Below are 22,461 nucleotides of genomic sequence, written 5' to 3' on the forward strand. Positions count from 1 at the left end.
ACGCCCATCGGACTGGACCGGGACCGCCCCTGGGTGAGTATAATATAACCTGTTTTTCTTACCTTTCAGGATACATCGGGGGCCTATCTACAGCATTACAGAATGCTGTAGATAAGCCCCTGATGCCGGTGGCCTTAGCTCATATACGATTTTTGGGGTGACATATTCCCTTTAAGATTAAATGCTGTGTTGTCAGAGTTGGGCTAGCTTTTTTGTATAATATGGCATGCATTAAGACAGGCAAATATGAATGTGTGCATTTCTGTCTGCAAGTATGTATGACTGGCTACATGCATGTATATATATCTGACTGCAAGTAAGTGTATATGTGTGTATATTGGCAAGGAAAGAGAACCCCAATATTTACAAATGTTTATTTAGAGAAGTGCTTTCATAACAGAAAAATAATGTTACAAGATACAAATGTAATGCTTATTTTACTTTTACACCTATGCTGGTGCTACACAGCTCACACGACCAAAGATCGCTATGTGTCTCTGCGATACAAGTGACTGTTGCAAGAAGAAAAAAAATAGGACCCAATAGGATTTTTTTTGCGAATACCTTGGTGCAATAACCACTTTGTTGCAATTAAACTCCATTCACTTGCAGCAGTGACGCCTTTCCATCTTTAGACGGACAACCTAAGTTACTGCGTAGGTCTAGCTCAATTGTTTCTGGTAAATTGCACAACTTTGTGTCCAGGATCTAGTCAAGGCCCTTTATTAAAGCCGGACCAGAAGTCATCACTTCTGTGACCAACATCCTAGGTGCCTCTCGCATGTACTAATTGTGATTGTGACTATATCACAGAGCCAAGTAAGAGGTGCTCAAGATGTCGGATTGGGGCAGAGTAAATCTTTTCACTCAAGTCCAGTTACTATCCTAGCGTATTGCTAGGATATAGATTGTATTAGAATGACATTATTATTACTATTATTATTACTGCTTACATCGGCTTTCTAGCCAAGAATGATCTCTCAGAGCCAATTTATTTTAAATCTGTGATGTCATGAAGCTCTGCTTGGCTTTTGTGGTTTGCAGTATTTTATGGTGCACACCATTCAGAATATAAGTGAAATCCAACCCACCAGGACTGATTTAGACTACAACCGAAACTTTGCAATATATATATACACCGGTATACTATCAAATTTCCTACCTAATCCAGCCACTGAGCAGCAATGAGGAAAACTAGTTCCCACACACAGTAAGTAGATGTCCTGTCCATCCATGTATGTACTTTATGGCTTGTTACGACAACAACATCCATAAAACACGTACAGTAGGTGTCTCCTGCTTCAATGTCCAGTTATTTCTTGAATCTTTTTCCATAGGAAAATTCCTTCATTACTTATATAGCAGGCTGGTATGTTATGTGAAAATGTCTTGTACGTCGATGTAAATTACATGAAGCATCAGCCATCCATTATTAAAATAGCACAATATTTAAAAATGTATAAAAAATAAATCGTATATGGCCACAACATATTGTACAGCCACGTTTGCAGAAATCTCCGGGTGCAGTTTGGTATCAAAAAACATGTCAGGGTCCATCATTAAGTCTTCCCCGCTACTCCCAATGTCTAGCGTTGGCGCTGATGTCACGTCAAGAGCAAATCGGTGACTTCAGGGGATCTACCAGTGTGGACGGATTGCCACGCTCATCTCCCCAATTGGCTGTCAACAATGGAAGCAGTGGTAGAGACTCGACGCTGGACCGGGAGTAAGATGTTTATTTTTTTTTTTTGCACAAAACTGCACCCTGGAGCCAATATTTTCTGAAAAGGGATAATCCCTTTAATTCTTTCAATGAATTTTCTTACATTGATAAAGGATATAACCTAGGACACATAAGGGAAAAAAAAACCTTAACAGAATAGACAGTGAAGATTGTACATTCAGACGAGTGATTCACTTGTAACAAACAGCTATTTAATTTATCAAATTTTACTGGTTCAAAAACACACATACTGGCACATATGACGAGTTTATCAACAATACAAAATACAAAAACTATTTCTTTATAGTGTATGCTCACATGGGGCGGATCAGCTGCAGATGTTTTAGAACAGAAAATATGTAGTATTTACAAGCAAAGTGAATGAGATTTTACAAAAAAAAATTAAATCTCTTCATGTTCATTGTACTGTCCGGCTCCTTTTTAATCTGCAGCATGCCAATTTATTCTGTCCATTTCACTCCTTGCAGTGCTGAAGGCGAAGTCTGTGGGTAACTCATGTAGACTTTGTTGCAGATTTGCAACACCACCCAGAGCAATTTTTCCCCCATGTGGATATATCATTACAGACACATGCCCAGATTCAAAACATATCGCTCATCTACAGGTGCTCGGCGTTTTCCACCAGTCCTATGCACTTTGAATGGAGTGGCAGCTGAACTGGTCCATTCCTAACAGGATACATGGCACCCAATTCTCTGGATAGGTTGAGGACTTGGGGATCTTGGAAAAAGTACACGGAACTTTCATCTACTACATTTCCTAATCTCCGGGCTTGCATGTCTGCTTGCATGTAATGGCCTCGCGCAATGCTTGCAGGATCATCTTCTCGTTATTCTCCACGTTGTACTCTGTGATATTGATCAGCTTGTGAAACTCTTCCTCACTGTACGTTGGGTTAAGCAGCCTGTAAGGTGACCTGCCATCCAACTCCACTCTTCCTTCTTCTTTCTCTTGATCAGTTAGCCGTTCAACCCCTATGAAAAAAAATAAATAAAAGTAGATATTCTAATACTTTAAAGGGAATCTGTCAGCAAATATCTGCAATTAATGAACAGCATAATGTAGACCCTAATTCCAGCAATGTGTCACTTACTGTGATGCTTGCTGCAGTTTCAATAAAATCAGTGTTTTATTAGCAGGAAACTATATCGTTACAAGTTTAATTGTCTTGTGCCATGTAGTCCTCCTACCCCCACCCCTGATTGACAGCTTTCTGCCTATGGCTGCTTTCTGTGTACCCTGTGCAATCAGTGGTGTGGGTGAGGTTACACAGAGTAGCAGGAATACATGGCACAAGACAACTAGTCCTGTAACAATCTCCTGCTAAAAAAACACTGATTTTATTGAAACTGCAACAAGTGATTGCTGGAATCAGGGTTTTTTAGCAGGAGATTATCACAGGACTCTGCTGCTACATCATGTTGCTACTCTCAGATTACATAGCAAATGGCAATGGTGACAGATTTATTTTACGCTTCATGTGTTTGCAACATTAAAGGCTGTCCAGCGTACGCAGAGATTGGGGGGGTTTTGTTTTGGTTTATGTAGGGAGGGAGGGATTTGGGGATACAATATCATTTAATATTGTTACATTACTGTATTATCACTATTGGAAATACTGTATATGGTTTGTACTGTTTTACAAAACTCTAATAAACAGATTTTCAAAAAAAAAAGAAAGGCTGTCCATTAACACCTTGTCCCTCTCTATATCAATACAATATGCCAAATCCCTTGTGAAGCTAAACTGTTTAGACAGGCAGTCTCTGGGCCCACATCACTATAATGGGATGATTATAGTTTAACAGATACAAAGAATAGGATTCTTCCTAAGACAATTAACCAGAGATGTGTTTGACATGAGGCTTCCTACAGGGCCGGCGTCAGCACCCAGCGCATCCAGGCAAGTGCCAGGGCCCTGAGCAAGCAGGGGGGCCCACTCGCTGTTAGGGACACCGGCACTATTGGGGCCCAGTGTCTGTGCCTGTGACGGCACCTGCTAATGGTCCCCCCGCCTGTTTTGGGCTCCCACACTTGTAATACTCATCTCTCTCATCTCCATCACTGCAGCGTCTTCCAGGTCTCCTGACTTTGTCGTTCAGGTCACAGGGCACAATGACGTCACATCGGTGCCCTCTCTACCTGAGCAGTCACAGTGCATAGAGCCAGAAGGCAGCGAAGCTGAGGAGTCAGAGCAGAGCAGCGGCCAGAGATGAGACGTGAGTATTTCATTTTTTCTTTTTTGATGTTTGGAGCACCAGGTATCGGTCCATCATATATGGAGCATTATATGGGGCCTATCATATATGGAACATTATACATGGGGCCCATTATATACTAGAGCATCATATATTGGGCCTATCATATATGGAACATTATATGTGGGTCTGATGATACACTGGAGCATCATATATGGGGCCCATTATACACTGGAGCATCATATATGGGGCCCATTATACACTGGAGCATCAAATATGGGGCCCATCATACACTAGAGCATGAAACATGGAGCCCATCATACAATAGAGCATCAAATATGGGGCCCATTATACACTGGAGCATCATATATGGGATCTATTATATATGGAACATTATATGGGCCGATCATACAATGGAGCGTCATTTATGGGGTTGATTATATATGGAGCATTGTATGAAGCTCATCATGGAGCATCATATGGGGCCCATTATATATGGAGCATTATATGGGGCCCATTGGGTGTGGATCAATATATATGGGGCCCATCATATACTGTATGGAGCATTATATGGGGCTCATTATACTCTATGGGGCCTATTCTATGGGATATTATATGGGATCTATTATGAATGGAACAATATATGGGGCTCATTATTCTTTATGGAGCATTATATGTTGCCCATTATACTGTATGGAGCATTATATGTTGCCCATTATACAGTATGGAGCAATATATGGGGCTCATTATTCTGTATGGAGCACTATTTGGTGCCCATAGTACTGTATGGAGGACTATACTCTCTGGTTTCTGACCTATTGTAGAATGTACAATAGACATCACTCATGTAATAAGTAAGTGAAATCTCTGGCATTGTATTATACCTATATTTCTCTGCCGTATCCGTGCATTATGAATTGTGGTATGTGTTAAATGGGCCCACTGAGACTCTTTTGCCCGTGGCCCACAAGAACCTAGAGCCGGCCCTGGTCCTACATCTGATTTAGCTGATGATCCTAAAACTTATTTTTTTCAAGGAATATCGCTGATACGTATTCATGGAGCCGCAGTAACGTACCTGGATGTTTAAAGAGCTTAAACGTGTCATTTACCAGAGGAAAATGCACAATAGTGGGACACTTGGGGTTTCCACAGTTTTGGAAGACGTAACATTCCTTTGGATTTGCTTTGTCCTCCTCACGCACTTCGACATTAGGAAAGCAGATATTATGATCAATGCAGTACTCCTTGGTCCGTTGCACAGACTGAAATGAAAGGAATTTGAGAAGTCTATATAATAATACAGCAATGCTGGTCACATACTATCTCTTTACAGTGGAAACCAATGGATCTATAGGACACCTTATGTAGATCTGCATTACCTAGTTTTCCTTCACATTGTTGTATATAAATTGCGGAATGAGGTTACTTTATATGCATAGACATCAGTTTGATTATTTTTATTCAGTGTACTTTAATTAATATGTTTTTCCTATACACATAATAGGTTTAACGTTTTGGCCCATCATGACCTTTTTCAAGAAATATCTATCTATTCATTTGGATGTAACTCACCCTATTATTTCTGCCTTATCAATTCTAAAAATAAAAAATCCTAAAATTCATATTTTGCTGTTCTACTTATGTCGGTTATGCGCTTCTGTCATTTCCTCTTGAAATTGCTAAGGTCCCTATCACATTGCTCATATTTGTGGGTCCCGTCAGGACTTGCATTCAAACGCCCCCTCCGCAAAACAGGATTTGGACGTATTTGCTGACGGGCCATAGACTATAATGGTGCTGACAGAGCTACATGCACTCTGAAATGCATTATTTTCGGGCGAACACCCAGACGTAGTAGTCTGGGTCTGAGTGTCCACCTCCAGTAGGCATATATGCTCGACAATAATGCAGAGCACACGTGGACCGTCGGCCCCATTATAGCCTATGTCCCCGTCGGCACATATGCATGAATTCCATTTTTGGAAGGGTTCGGATGTGACAACCAACGGGACCAATGAATGTGAGCAAGAACGCAATGTGAAAACACCCTAATGCTCCCACTCTGCAGATGAAGACGTTGTCCAATGTACTAGATGATGCCCAATATGATTAAAATAGGAAATTATAACAACCAGATTTTATAAGAGGGGTGGATGTACACTGCTGGCATGCATCTGAAAATATCGTCGGCAGATGGCAGCTTTTCTCCCAAAACGACAATGCTTACAACAGTCTGAATGACTAATGATTGGCAAGGAAAATCTGACATATAACATCTCAGAATAATTCTCACAAAGGATTTTTCAGATGAAGATCAAAAACGGCATACGACCCAGCAAAGTCTTTCTGGTACCAATTACCATTATGTGCATCTAGTAGTTACCCTTGTTTAAAACCCCTTTATCTTTTTACAGAGACACCTTAAATAGGAATTATCTAATGTGAGATCGTCAAGAATTAGTCCGACACAGGTACATTCTGGATTCTACGGGTCTACAATAAGTATTTTACTAGCAATTGAAAGCTTGTCCTTCTCTACTTACCTTAAACCTGTCTGATAATCCATAGTCAAATGACAGTAGGACGTCAACTTTGCGGTCTTCCCGGAGCAGTGGAGGAAAGCTGGCATTAATGTAGTATGCACTATCTACAAGGCAAAGCTCTTCAGCAGATGGTGTCAGATAGTTTGGAGAGTTATCCAGTTCTGTATCTAAATAGCAGAACAATCTTCATTAAAGTCAAATCAGCAACACACTTTTCATAGACTGGCCTATCCATCGCCCCTTTGAAGAAGCCATGGCGAAACACGCGTAGGGGGCAAAGCTACAGCATCATGGGTTTTTATACAATACATATTTAGTGTCTATTATATAGTTAATGTGGAGGTGCAGAACACGCATGATCCGGTCTGCTTATACATTATTACCATTGTCTTTTTATTGGTCACCGCCTGAAGGTGTTCTACAGACTTCTCAGCCACATTTATATATATTTTTATACTTTGCAAATATACAGTGGTGCTCAAACGTTTACATACCCTGGCAGAATTTTTACTTTTTTGGCCTTTTTTTCCAGAGCATATGAATGATAACACCAAAACTTTTTCTCCAATCATGGTTAGTGGTTAGTGAAGCCATTTATTGTCAAACTACTGTGCTTTCTCTTTTTAAATCATAACCCAAAACATCCAAATGACCCTGATCAAAAGTTCACATACCCTGGGGATTTTGGCCTGATAACATGCACAGAAGTTGACACAAATGGGTTTGAATTGCTACTAAAGATAACATCCTAACCTGTGACCTGTTTGCTTGTAATCAGTGTGTGCGCATGAAAGCTGAGTTTCTGGGATCCAGACAGACTCTTGCATCTTTCATCCAGCCACTGACGTTTCTGGATTGTGAGTCATGGGGAAAGCAAAAGAATTGTCAACAGATTTATGGGAAAAAGTAGTTGAACTGTATAAAACAGGAAAGGTATACAAAAAGACATCCAAGGAACTGATAATGCCAGTTGGCAGCGTTCAAACTGTGATTAACAAATGGAAAATCAGGGGCTCTATAAAAACAAAACCACGGTCAGGTAGATCAACAAAAATGTTGGCCACAACTGCCAGGAAAATTGTTTGGGATGCAAAGAAAATCCCACAAATAACATCAGCTGAAATACGGGAATCTCTGAAAACTAGCTGTGTGGCTGTTTCAAGATGCACAATAAGGAGGCACTTGAAGAAAAATTGGCTGCATGGTCGAGTCACCAGAAGTAAGCCATTACTGTGCAAATGCCACCAAGTATCATTGCGCTTACAATACGCAAAACAGCACAAAGACAAGCTTCAAAACTGTAACAAGGTAATTTGGAGTGATGAGACCAAAATTGAACTTTTTGGCCACAACTATAAGCATTACATTTTGAGAGAGGTCAACAAGGCCTATGATGAAAGGAACACCATTCCTACTGTAAAGCATGGAGGTGGATCGCTGATGTTTTGGGGATGTGTGAGCTACAAAGGCACAGAAAAATCGGTCAAAGTTGAAGGAAAAATGAATGCAACATGTTATCAGCAAATACTGGAGGCAAATTTGCACTCGTCAGCCCAGAAGCTTCGCATGGGACGTACTTGGACATTCCAACATAACAATGATCCAAAACACAAGGCCAAGTTGACCTGTCATTGGCTACAGCAGAACAAAGTGAAGGTTCTGGAGTGGCCATCTCCTTCTCCTGACCTCAATATCATTGAGCCACTCTGGGGAGATCTCAAGAGCGCAATTCATGCTAGACAGCCCAGGAATTTACAGGAACTGGAGGTTTTTTGCCAAGAAGAGTGGTCAAATTTACTATCTGAGAAAATAAAGAACCTCATCCACAACTACCACAAAAGACTTAAAGCTGTCATTGATGTTAGAGGGGGCAATAAACGGTACTAAGAAATGGGGTATGTGAACTTTTGATCAGGGTCATTTGAATGTTTTGGGTTGTCATTATGATTTAAAAAGAGAAAACACAGTAGTTTGACAATAAATGGCTTCACCAACCACTAACCATGAGTGAAGAAAAGGTTTTGGAGATATCATTCATAATCGCTGAAAAAAAGGCCAAGAAAGCAAATATTCTGCCGGGGTGTGTAAACTTTTGAGCACAACTGTAGTGGATATATGCTTAATATATATATTATGGTATAAAGCCAGAAATACCTTTTTACATCCATGTGATATACAGTCTACTTTTCACTTAAGTATGGGTGACACATCAGTTACCTTCAGGCAGCTCTTGGTTATGTTATTTTCTAGTAATAGCTATCAGGTGGACTTGTTTGGACAACTAATATAGATTATGTGACCATACCAACTGATTATTATACAGTAGGCATATTTTTTGTCTTGTGTTCAGATATACTGTATATTTTTGGCTGCATTCTCATAAAACTTGTGTATACATCTCTTGCCCATTTTGGATGTATTATTTACATCTTTTTGTATCTTCTTTAGTACCTTTTTAAATGTAATCCTTACTATTTTTCAATGTTTTTATCATGTTTCTTCTAATAAATCTAATAAATCTTTTATCTAATAAAGATTATGTGATATCACTTATGGTACAAGCAGTTATTTTTTGGGGTAGAATTTATCTAAAGAGCAGAGTAAACTTCATTAAAGTCAAATTAGCAATATACGGTACATTTCATAGACCAGCCTATACAAAATTCAGATTTTTCATTAAAAAAATGCATACTGTTTAAGCAAATACAGCATAATATTCCAAGTATACATTTATAGGTTGTGTTCTGCTATGATGTCTTTATTGTGTCATCATAAAACTAATGCTAAATCATTAATGAGGTGGTGGGGTGGAGCGTGCAAGCCTTTTAAGACCACCTCGAAGATTGCCGGTCTTGATGAATCAAAGCCAAATTACAAATGTGACTTTTTAAGTTATTTTTTTTTCCCCCAGATTAAGCTATATTTTTTTTATTGGGGAAAACTGGAATGTCGGAAGGGTTGTTTTTGTTTTTTTTTTAATTCAAAACATACATACAGTGTTTTAGTCCTACAAGGGCTGATCGCATATGAACACATTAGATGAATGATATATATATCAGTCATGAGCACATCAAAGAATCTTAAACCCGTTAAAACTATTTTGATTCCGTGAAAATAGCACACAAAGAAAACCAGATAATAAAAACATAGAAAATGAAAAGAGGCAACACTCTAAGAAGGGGGGAGGCTGTATTTATTATATTGGACGTTAATCATCCACCATTGCCAAGGAGGTACAAAATTTATGTAATTGTCTGAACATCACAAATATATATTTGCACTGACATAGGAAAGTTGGGTCAACATCTTTGGGGACTTTGAATCAGGAATTCAATCTGACTTTTATCCTTCGCAATAAATTACATTGATGTGGTCTTGGTTTCCGAATTGTTTCCTTCATTACTAACGAAAAAGGGGGGGTACTAACTAAGTATTGGATAAGCCTGCTGAGGCCTGCTCCCTTGTAAGATTTGGCTCCGATTGGACAATATGCAGACATTAACTCTTCTGGACACATTCTCAGTAAAAGTAAATATCCTTCACTTACCATCAAATGTAGAGAATCCTTCATGCGTGGAATACTCTTTATGCATCTGCAATCCTTTCATAAAATTGTGATGCTCCCCATCAAGAGGACGACTAGTTAAAATGTCTCGGATTGTACGGTTGAATTTATTTGTTGGTTCAACAAGACGTGTGGACAGACCTGACGATGATAACCTCCTCCTCCTCAAATCTTGTTCTACATCGTCATCTGTTTAGACAACAACAAATAAAAAAAACGAAACATTGAGCGATCCAGAGAAGGCTGCAAATGGACTGAGCTCGACCCCAACCACATTGTACAGTCAGTACGATGGATACATTATGGTAAGTAAGTAAGTACAAAGCCATCCACAACCTGTGTCCTCCATACATCTGTGACCTCGTCTCCCGGTACTTACCTACCCGCAACCTCCGATCCTCACAAGATCTCCTACTCTACTCCCCTCTTATCTCTTCTTCCCACAATCGTATACAAGATTTCTCTCGCGTATCACCCCTACTCTGGAACCCTCTACCACAACACATCAGACTCTCGCCTACCATCGAAACCTTCAAAAAGAACCTGAAGACCCACCTCTTCAGACAAGCCTACAACCTGCAGTAACCACCGATCGACCAAACCGCTGCATGACCATCTCTACCCTCACCTACTGTATGCTCACCCATCCCTTGTAGATTGTGAGCCCTCGCGGGCAGGGTCCTCTCTCCTCCTGTACCAGTTATAACTTGTATTGTTTAAGATTATTGTACTTGTTTTTATTATGTATACCCCTCCTCACATGTAAAGCACCATGGAATAAATGGCGCTATAACAATAAATAATAATAATAAAAGTATGCAGACTGTAGCTTCTTAGGGAATCAATTCAACATCAACTTTTATTTCTTTGAAACTTAATTCCAATAAGCTGTGTTAGTCCCTTGGAGACACTGACAATTTTTACTTTTTTTTTTTTCTTCTACCTTTCCCAAAGCCATAACTTTTATATTTTTCTATCTGCCTATATAGCCGGAAGAAGTTTTTTTTGTGAAGCAAAGTGTTGTTGAATTTGAATGAGCCCTATATATACTACCATATAATGGACTAAAAAAATGTCAGTATAGCACAGTACTGCTGTTGTTTTTACGAAAATATGGTAAAAATTACCTGGTAAATTTTTTTCTAAGAGTCAGTGTGGTTATGGTGATATATTTATATATAAAAATATATATTATGCGTACATATACACACACAAGAAAACAGCGGTCTCTGTAAGCACCGAGATGACACGAACATATAATATATGAAATTTAGACGATATTACTGCTATATACAATATATACTTTAAGGTACTTAGTGCACAAATTGGTCAATTCATATGAGCCCACCAGCCATGACAAGGTGTACTTTTCTTGGCCAATTTATGCAAAGTGCTACTGTATGCTTTTGTATGTATATTGTAGTCATGGCAGCTAGCGCCTGTTCACACTTGCTATATTCTGTTAGGAGGTGTGCGCACGCACACACACAGTAAGTCTACGATTCCCATGATGAGGTTTTAGTCCATTTTTTACGCTGCATATATTTGCTGCATCAAAAACGCAACGTCTTATAGTACCAGCAAAGTGAATAGGATTTATAGAAATCTTATGCCAACTATGCTTTTTTTTTTTACTCCATGTAAATTGACCTGCAGTGCGTGCTTCAAATCCGCTTAATGTCAATTTCTCTTACAGTTACGTTAAGTTTTATGTGCAGATTTTCGTGCAGTGTAAAAAACATGACATAAATGCATTTTAAAAGAATGCGCGCAAAAATGAAAGTTACCTAATTTACATAATAGGTGTAGAAATGGTGCAGAAATTCTGCAGCATCAAAAACTCAGCAAAAACTCATTGTGGGAACATAGCGCAACGAAAAGGGGTTGTGTCACCATAAAGAATACATTTAACTAAGCAAAAAACGTGGAAATAAATAGTTTTATAATTTACAGTTACTAAAAATTATGCTCCAGAAGATTAATTAAGGTTGTTATTTTTTTAACAAAGCATTGTTTTTAATAACTGTAATTTTTTTCAAATATATATATTTTTATTTTGCTACATATCTCTCACTTTTTTTATTATTAACCCTCTAAGAGATGCAATACATAGCAATACCGGGGTATTGGAATCAATAGCCTAAATACAAGTTTCTATGAACTGGGCTTCATAGACGTCCTTACCTGGCTGCCACTGGAGCCTTAAATAAGCTCTTAGCTGCTATGATAACCCTTTTGGCACCCCACGGTTGCATTGCAGGGAGCTAATAGATGTCAGAACAGACCTCACCACTACCTCTTAGATGCTGCTGTCACAACAGTTTAATCCTTTAAATACCCCTGTTAAGACCGGCGTCACACTAGAGAGTTTTACGGACGTATGAGAGGCGCAAAAACTACGCATTGCACACGGACCAATGATTTTCTATGGGGCAGCTCCTATCTGCCGTATATTTCTCTGCCGTATTTTACGGGCGTAGAAAATTGCAGCATGCTGCTTTTGTCAGCGTATTGCGCAAAAAATCCGCCAATAAAAGTCTATGGGGGCGAGAAAAATACGGATTACACACGGACCAGCAGTGTGACTTGCAAGAAATACGCAGTGGTGTTCTATAGAAAAGCCGGCAATGCAGTGCGGTCGGTGTACAGTAAAATCACACACACTGACAGGTTAGAATAGAATAGATCAAATAAATGTCTACACATAGTATAGGTAGGTGTGTATGTATATATATATTTATATTTCATACAGCGCTAGATAGCAGAAAAGCCGGTAATTCAATTGCCGGCTTTTGCTATCTCCTTATCAAACCCGACAGAATATGAGATGTGTTTTACATACAGTAAACCATTTCATATCCCTTATTTTTTAAACATTCCTCACTAATAATGTTAGTAGAGTCTGTGTGCAAAATTTGGGGGCTCTAGCTGTTAAAATACAGGGTTAAATCACGGAAAAAAACTGGTGTGGGCTCCTGCGCAATTTTCTCCGCCAGAGTGGGAAAGCCAGTGACTGAGGACAGATATTAATAGCCTGGAGAGGGACCATGGTTATAGGCACCCCTTGGCTAAAAACATCTGCCCCAGGCACCCCAGAAAAGGCACATCTGTAAGATGCGCCTATTCCTGCACTTAGCCACTCTCTTCCCACTCCCCTGTAGCTGTGGGATATGGGGTAATAAAGGGTTAATGTCACCTTGCTATTGTAAGCTGACATTAAGCCTGGTTAATAATGGAGAGGTGTCAATGAGACACCTATTATTAATCCAATATTATTAAAGGGTTAATAATACACACACACACACATTAAGAATAAAGTATTTTATTGAAATAAAAACACACATGGGGTTGTAAAATCTTTATTATACACTTAATCCACCTGAAGACACTCGTTCTGTAAAAGAACAAAAATAAAAAAGCAACAATATCCCATACCTTTCCGGCACACAGTCACGTCCCACGCTGTAAATCTATCTGAAGGGGTTAAATAATTTTACAGTCAGGAGCATAGCTGCATTAGCAGGCTCCTGACTGTAAAATTATAAGGGATATGAAATGGTTTATTGTATGTAAACCATGTCTCATATCCTGTCGGGTTTGATAAGGAGATAGCAAAAGCCGGCAATTGAATTACCGGCTTTTCTGCTATCTAGCGCTGCATGAAATATAAATATATATAATACGCAGACACACCCTGCCTACGGATGACATACGGAACACTGTTTTGGGATCATTTCTGCGCATTACGCCTGTAAAATACGGACCGTATTTCCCTACGCCGAGTGTGACGCCGGCCTAATTGTAATTGTAGCTAGCACCAATCTCAGCAGTTAGGCCGGGGTCACACTAGCAGTATTTGGTCAGTATTTTACATCAGTATCTGTAAGCCAAAACCAGGAGTGGAACAATTAGAGGAAAAGTATAATAGAAACATTTGCACCGCTTCTGTATTTATCACCCACTCCTGGTTTTGGCTTACAGATACTGATGTAAAATACTGACCAAATACTGCTAGTGTGACCCCGGCCTTACTCTCAGTAAAACACAGCCAGCACCGGCGCTGCATGGACCGGCCTCAGCTCCTGAGCTCGCTGTATACTGTAGGTGCATGAGCCTGCCATAAACATATGGCGGATGTTGTGGAGGGGTGTGAGGCATCTTACCACACAACCAGATCTATACACTTCACTAATTAGCATCTACAGAGCAATGCCGTGTATAGATGGGTGCCCTTGGTTTGGCAGATATACCCAGATATGTCGCAAGGTTTTATAATGGGTCAAACACTAACACAAAAAAATGGACATGTTGCATACATAGAACCCTATGGCAATACTTTGTGAGGCCATAAGTGCGGTGGCAGAGCTAAACATAGACTACATAATAACCAATTAATTCCGTGTGATCGGTAAACAATTTGAATGCTTATTTTCTAAGAAAGCGCATACTCACCCAGTTCGTGCACAGCATCCCTAGTAAATGTGTGCCAGAAATTTTCAGAGCTCACAGCTGCATACCAGGCGTCCATCAGGTTTATTGAAAAGATGTTACTCCATAATCCTGACCAAAGAGAGGAACAAACAAAGCATTACAGCAGTGCACATCAACTAAGCTTATATTCACATGTGTCATATACATTCTACACTTTTTAATTATTATTACTGTACCCTACAAGCTTTTTAAAATGCCTATTTTTGTTTGTTTTCTCTTCTCTTTGTGGATTACAGGTCTGCAACAAAAAAAGCCACATCTGACTGTTCTCCAATTTATGGATCAACTTTGCCCATTCACGCAAATATTTTTTTTTGTGTGGCCCTTCACATGTATGCCATCTGATATACAATAGTGTGCAGTCATTTTTCACAGACTAATCCTGAGTGGTGCTTGGAAAACTTCAGTCATGTTTTTCGCAAATGAGAAAAAACAGAAATGATTAAAATAGATACAATGGCCCAAAAGGGATGAGAATCAGAGCCAGCACACTGATGAAATTATGTTGTATGTACAATCCCGTGAAGGCTGCAGACGATCAGAGGCCACTGATTAGCTGCAGCTGTCTTGTGATAATGTATTAGACCGGTGGAGAACACAGGTCTGAGAGTGGAGGATTGCTTCTCGTCTGGGTAATCAGTAAACCTTTTCGTGTCCTTTATGCAGCAACCTGGGACCACTGATATGGGGTTGACAACTTTGTTCCCAAAACCTACTCACCAGTAATCTTCAGTCCATGAAAGATCATTGATCTTCGCTTGTCATCTTCCACCATGGTCGTAAGGATTTCTCTTGTGCATCTCTAATTTTTTCTGGAGCTCACTACCCAAACATGTCAGATTTTCTGCCACCATATAAATTTGTAAAAATCAACTAGAAAAACAAACTCTTCCATCCAGCCTCAACTACACAACTCAATAAGCAGCTTTGATCCTCAGTCTACATGGGAAAGCGGGAAGAGATGATAACAGAGTCCTGCTATTCAGGGTCCTCTCCACCTCTGTACCATTTTAGCCATTAAGTTGATTGTACTTTTTATTGTTCTTTTATATTATGTATTTTGTATGGAACTTTTTATTAAAAGAGTTATACAAGAACTATAAAAGTACAAATGGTTACAATAAAAGCTGATGCAGCTTGTATATATATCAGCGGAATGAGTTGTACATAGTATATAAGCTGCACTGCAATAAAGGCAAGCATTAGTCATAACTGCTACTGCGTATAGTAACTGTGCAAAAATTTTAGGCAGGTGTGAAAAAAATCCTGCAAAGTAAAAGTGCTTTGAAAAACAGAAGTGTTTATCAATTAACATCACTTACAGGACTTCTTGTTTTTTTTCACTGAAGACTGTTCTTAATGACATTGGCTGAATGTTTGGGGTTGGTGTTCAGCTTATAGAATAAATTTGGACCCAATCAGATGCCTCTCTGATGGTACAGACATTTATCCATCATGTAATACTAAGAAATGGGCAATGATTAGGACCATAGAGGCAGTGATTCGCCAAGGAAACTTAGTGCATTAGATGAAAGATGCATCCTTACTATACTTTCCTTTGAAATCAAAAGATGTCAAGCAGTGCCATCAACTCAGAACTGGAAGATACCAGTTGTGCCCAGCTAAATCCATCTAGTGTACAGAGAAGTCTGGCCAGAAGTGGTCTTCATGGAGGAATTGACCAAAGACCAAAACTTTTACATGGAAACAAGACCAAGTGACTCAACAATGCATGAAATCATAGGAACTGGGCAGAAAAATGTCAGCAGGCTCTCTCGACTGATAAGTCAAAATGTGAGATATTTGGCTACAACAGAAGGCAGTTTTTCGGACACTTGAAAACCTGTCCAATAACTAGTGTCTACAGGAAGAGTGAAGCATAGTGAAGGGTCCATGCAAGTTTGTGACTGTACTTCAGTAAATAGTTGAGAATTTGGTCCAGATTAATGATGTTCTCAATGCAAAGTAATTTAGGGAGATAATTATCTATCATTCACTCCCATTAGGGATCCGTCTGATTGGTTCCAAATTTATTTTACAGCAGGACAATGACCCAAAACATTCAGATAATATAATTAAGAGCCATCATCAGTGTAATGAAGGAGTCCTGGAAGTAATGATTTGGCCCTCACAGAGCCCTGATCTCATCATCATCCAGTCTGTCCGATATTACATGAAAGATTTGCACAAGAGACATTCAGAGAAGATCTGTGGTTGCTTCTCCAAGATATATGGAACAACCTGCAGAGTTCCTTCAAAAACTGTGCAAGTACCTAGAACTGATGCTGTTTTGAAGGCAAAGGGCGGTCACAACACATATTAATGTGATTTAGATTTCTCTTTTGTTCTTTTTCACTTTGCATTTTATTAAGCAATAAAAATAAACCATTTAGTATCTATTTTTTTGCAAGCATTCTTACTTTGCTGCATTTTTCTACATGAGCCTAAAACATTTTGCACAGTACTGTCTCTATCTTTTATATTATACATTAGTACTCTTCTGTAGTGATGAGCGAGTGTACTCGTTGCTCGGGTTTTCCTGAGCACACTCGGGTGGTTAGTTTTCATCATGGCAGCTGAATGATTTACAGCTACTAGCCTGCTTGATTACATGTGGGGATTCCCTAGCAACCAGGCAACCCCCACATGTACTCAGCCTGGCTAGTAGCTTTAAATCATTCAGCTGCCGCTATGAAAACTAAATCTCCGAGCAGTCATAAATACTCGGAGGTCACCCAAGCGTGCTCAGGAAAACTCGAGCAACGAGTACACTCGATCATCACTACTCTTCTGTATTTCAACAGAACCGTATTTTTTGGACTATAAGACACACTTTGCCCATCAAATTTTGGAGGAAAAATGTGGGGTACGTCTTATAATCCAGATGTACCTGCTGTGGCTGTGGTGGTGGAGCGTTGGAGGAGCAGGTCACAGGAGAGAAGAGCTGGCTGCTGCAGCTAACAAGTGTGCCCGCTGGTAAAGAAAATATTCACTGCTCTCCACACCCATAGTGCCTCACACCTCTATGCACTGAAGCCGGCGCCGAGAGATGGTAGGGGCTATGTGAGTGGAGAGCAGTGAATATTCATTTTCTTTACTAGCAGGCACACTGTTAGCTGCAGCTGCTGGGGGATCAAGTGTGCCTGCTATTAAAGAGAATTAATATTCACTGCTCCCCCACACCTGGGACTATGGGAGAGGAGAACAGTGAATATTCATTCTCATTAATAGTTGTCACATGTGATCGCCAAGTCACAGCAGGCTAACAGTGTGCCCTCTATTAAAGAAGATGAATATTCACTGCTCTCTACTCCCATAGTCCCAGGCGTGGGGAGCAGTGAATATTCTGGCAGCTGACCTCAGCATGTGGGGGCGCATGGCAGTGATATCATATGCTGTTACATGCTAAAATCAGCTGCTGGCATGAGAACAGGATGCCACGCTGCGAGGCAGCAGAGGGAAGTGAGTAGAATTGTTTATTTTTTTATTTTTTATGTGGGCAGCTGGATGGGGGCCATGTACAGCAGAATTGGGAGAGGGGGCCATGTATAACAGGCAGGATGTAGGGTTTATACCAGGATGGGGACATATACCAGGGTGCGGGATATTAGTACAGAATTGGGCGACATTACCTTTATAACAATGTCAGACGAAGACCCCCCACCCCCATAACAGTGTGTTCTGACCACATTTTTTGCTTCATTTGTTTTCTATTTCCCACCTCTAAAACCTAGGTGCGTCTTATGGTCCGGTATGTCTTATAGTCTGAAAATACAGTATGTACTGAGTGATGGAAATGAATAGGATTTTAAAATCATAATAATTTTGTCATTATCCGTGTTTGCAATAAGTCCTGACAATTAGTTAAGCACTGGCAATGTTGCACACTATGGTGAATACATTATAGTGATTATGCTTTTCTTTGCCCAATTTAACAGATATAAATTATACACCATATGCAGTTCCATTTTGCTACCTACCACAGTGACAATGAGCCAGGCAGCATTATCACAGTGCTGCTTTAATACATAAATACATATTTACTAATAAGTGTAATGCAATGTTTGTGCATATAACACATTTCAAAAGATGTCTTACCCTGCATGTAACAGATTCTAGACTCTGGAAGTGCCTTTGTCCGCCTTCCCATAAAGAACTCACTGCCAAAATCTTCTGATCGGATGAAGGCTCCATACTTGAGCAGTCCTACTTCGTAGGGTGAGAACTCACACCACTCTGTGAACAGTACATATGATAACGGATATACAGTGAATTTATGTCATAACTAATATTCAAATACTATTATGCTTGACTTGAAGGGGAGATTGTGTCCAGCAGCTACACTGATGCCAGTCATTGCACTGGTTACCCATCTACTGTAGAATAAAATATAACTTATCTCTCTTGCCTACAATGCTCTCAATAATGCTGCACCATCCTACATCTCCTCAATCATACCTGTCTACCACCCTACCTGTGCTCCCCATTCTGCTAATTATCTAAGATTAACATCCACCATACTCCAAATATCCCACTCCCGTCTCCAGGACTTCTCTTGTGCTGCGCCAGTATTCGTGAATGCACTATCCCAGACAATCCAGTTATCCACAATTTTAAGTATGCTCTAAAAACACATCTTTAAAGACTGTCCTAGCACCTCATCTCCTTAATCTAATCGTTTTTTGTTCTTCCTTCCTACAGGTTCCCCAGAATCTGGTCTGTAAAATTGCAGCAAAATATGTTGGTGTTATATAAATAAAATCCTTGTTATTATTAGGCACCTTTTAAACTATGGAAACAGGAACACATGGGCTACTTGCACAGTGAACAAGTCTGTATGATCATGTTCACACACCACCAAGAAACCTGAAGACACAAAAGAGAATAGTAAAACCAAAAACACTCAGTTTGAAAAAATGTTGCAGTAATCCGCAAGTGCTAGTAAAAGATGTAAAAAACAGGGTATTTGGTTGATACGTCTTTTGCAAAAAATGTATACTAAGCTGCTCTACCAATCTTCACGGTATACCCATGTGTTCCTGTTTCCATAATTGTTCTCTTGTGTCTACAAGACTGGGGAGTTCCACCACTCCTCTTGGGCTATCTGCACAAAAGCTGTTCTACCCTGTATGCACACATGGATTTTTCCTCTCTGAACCCTGTTCACACAGGTTATATACAGATGATCAGGTTTTTAAATACATGAGATAGGGATTGCATACATTAGTTAGGACTGCTCTGATAAGGGTATACCGTGAAGATTGGTAGAGCAGCTTAGTATACATTTTTTGCAAAAGACGTATCAACCAAATACCCTGTTTTTTACATCTTTTACTAGCACTTGCGGATTACTGCAACATTTTTTCAAACTGAGTGTTTTTGGTTTTACTATTCTCTTTTGTGTCTTCATCTTTTAAACTATGAAACAGGCAATCCCACTGAACATAGCTTTATGAAGAGAGTACATTTCATTTTTTTTTTTATGTCTACAACAAGGGGGTGGAAGAGAGATCCTCTTTGGGCAGCTGGAAATGCATTTTTACATATAAAACTGAGCATACATATGAGATGGCCAACAACCAATTTCCATGACTCCATTACAGACCTACTCGCTTCCAATTCAAAAGGATAGAGACATATTGACCCCCTCCATCATTAAAGATCAGGAGTCTAGTATGTTGTAGACATCTGCTGTCAGGATAGGTGAAGAGGTCCCATAGACCTACAATTATCAGCTGACCAAGCAGCACTAAACGACTGCTGACTGTTAAGTACTTAATAATCGGTGATCATCTAATATCCTGTTTACACAGGCAGACGGTGGTACACAATAGTAATGAACAATTGGTATTAGATCGATCAGTGTGCATGGGTCGCCATTGTTCTCAGCAGCACGACTCTTGCTTACACTGGATGATGTGCAGCCAAGAGCAATGATCTTTTTTTTACAGCACAAAAAATTATTTTAGCATTTTTATTGGACGATCGGCAGTTACACTTCCAGATTATCATGAACTGATTGTTCTGAAGAACGATAAACTTTCAAGGTAAATGCACCTTACGAGCTTCCTCCCATTAACCAGCTTATCTTGATAATAAATAATATCTAAAGGGCGGTTTGTAACAAACCTTTATAATCCAGTGTGGAACATTCATTTGGTTTCACATTCATTGCCAAACACAGAGGGAGGGGATTTTGTCCGTGGGCCAATGCTTTCCTTTGATCTGATAGTTTTGCCTCATTGACCTGTTAAATTAATATTTTAGTAAGACGGTCAGTACTTTACCAAAGTGTTAAAAAAAGATCATACCTAAGATTTAATGCAATAAATAAAGCCCCTCATACACTTTTGAGGACTGTCATATGGCTGATCGCCTGACAATCTCATACATCCCACTGCCGATCGCTCCTGTGTTGTCTATGAGTCAGCCATTGCCAGATATCTCTCTAAGGCTAGGTTCACATTGCGTTAGTGGGTGTCCGCTAACGGAATCCGTTACATGGCGCAATTGGCGCAATTAACACTATGTAACGGATCCGTTAGCGCACCCATTGACCGCAATGGTGCTAACGCATCGCTAACGTATGCCATTTTTGGCATGCGTCAGCGATGTCCCGTTATTTTCTGACGGACCTCAAACGCTGCTTGCAGCGTTCAGGGTCCGTTCTTCGCAAGCGCAGATTGGGCATCTGCGCTAGCGGGATCGCTAAACGCAATCCCTTTTTGGACATTGCGTTAGCACATTCCGTTAGCGTATGCGCTAAACGGATTGCACTAATGCAATGTGAACCTAGCCTAAGAGAACTAAATGCTTCGTATCCCGTTATAAATAACTCTGTATATTGCTTATTTATTGGTGTACACCAGACTCACGCCATCATAAAACATGGATTCGATAATCAGTCCCCACAGGTCTGTGAAGGATGTCTTGTAGCCCATCTTTGATCGCGTAGATAGTTCATCATGATAAAATTTTAGACGATCAAGGGTAAAAGCACAAGTCTTGCTTTTGGTCACGTTCCTACAAGCATCCTGTATGTGTGGAGAGAGATCTTTTTGGGACCAGTTAGGATCCTCGTATAGTTTACTCATAGACCTAAAAGGATACAATTTCAATCATTACTTAGACTACACAGAAATACGACCAATTGTCTAATAACATGAAGGATCCTCACCATGTGGACCCTGAAGCGCCTGTGATGTAGGTCACACAGTCCAAAAGATTCAGCTTCTTCAGTCCAGACAACGTGCCGTAGAGAGACGTCATTGCTCTAACACCACCACCGGTAGTTGTGACGGCAATCACGGGAATCTATAGCGATACACGGGATAGGGGAAGAGCACATCATGAGATATCAAAGAACTGTTATTGGACGTCTTTCATGATGCAGCAGCTACAAAAATTGGAAAAGTTGCTGACACTTATGGTTTACCAGTTAGACTGGAAATACTGGATGCATTAGTTTCCAATAAAGATTACACGACTATTTATTCCATTATGGAGGGTTACAGACTTGGTATGATGGCTTTCACTTTGCTCAATCAGCTCATTGTTGTGGCTGAGAAAACTAAAAAGGTAACAAAGCAATCTGTCATCAATAAAGGTATGTAAAGATTGCTGGAAGTTTTATGACTATATTGTGCATCATACACAATCTCAAAAGCTTATGTATAATTTATGATTAAGGGCGGCAACACAGCCAGAAACATGTCACTTTTGTTTGTTACCATTTTGCATTCACATGCTAAAAAGAAAAGTTAAAGATTTTTATCCAAGAAACGTGGATGTGCCATATTTTTCTATGAACAAAGTATTCTAGTTGATGGTTTGCAACTGGAAGCAGCGCCCATTTATCCTTAGCCTGGCATCTGCCTACCATTCTGCAGCCTTTGACTTTGTATCTGCTATGTATGA

The 22,461-nt window shown here is 39.8% G+C and overlaps 1 protein-coding gene across 1 annotated transcript in view; it reads right to left on the bottom strand.

Annotated features, from left to right (window-relative positions):
• Nucleotides 1-1,937: 1,937 nt before the first annotated feature.
• LOC138644077 (cytosolic phospholipase A2 delta-like) overlaps nucleotides 1,938-22,461 on the bottom strand; it is a 70,646-nt gene continuing 50,122 nt past the window's right edge. Inside the window, exons 12-20 of the mRNA XM_069732526.1 lie at nucleotides 21,722-21,858; nucleotides 21,420-21,642; nucleotides 20,674-20,791; nucleotides 18,643-18,780; nucleotides 14,506-14,613; nucleotides 10,036-10,242; nucleotides 6,489-6,655; nucleotides 5,021-5,207; nucleotides 1,938-2,718 (exon numbers count right to left, since the gene is read on the bottom strand). Coding sequence (XP_069588627.1) covers nucleotides 2,504-2,718; nucleotides 5,021-5,207; nucleotides 6,489-6,655; nucleotides 10,036-10,242; nucleotides 14,506-14,613; nucleotides 18,643-18,780; nucleotides 20,674-20,791; nucleotides 21,420-21,642; nucleotides 21,722-21,858 — 1,500 coding nt within the window. The 3' untranslated portion in view covers nucleotides 1,938-2,503. The remainder of the gene's footprint in view (nucleotides 2,719-5,020; nucleotides 5,208-6,488; nucleotides 6,656-10,035; nucleotides 10,243-14,505; nucleotides 14,614-18,642; nucleotides 18,781-20,673; nucleotides 20,792-21,419; nucleotides 21,643-21,721; nucleotides 21,859-22,461) is intronic.

Source organism: Ranitomeya imitator, chromosome 1 (assembly GCF_032444005.1).
Source record: "Ranitomeya imitator isolate aRanImi1 chromosome 1, aRanImi1.pri, whole genome shotgun sequence".
NCBI lineage: Eukaryota > Metazoa > Chordata > Amphibia > Anura > Dendrobatidae > Ranitomeya > Ranitomeya imitator.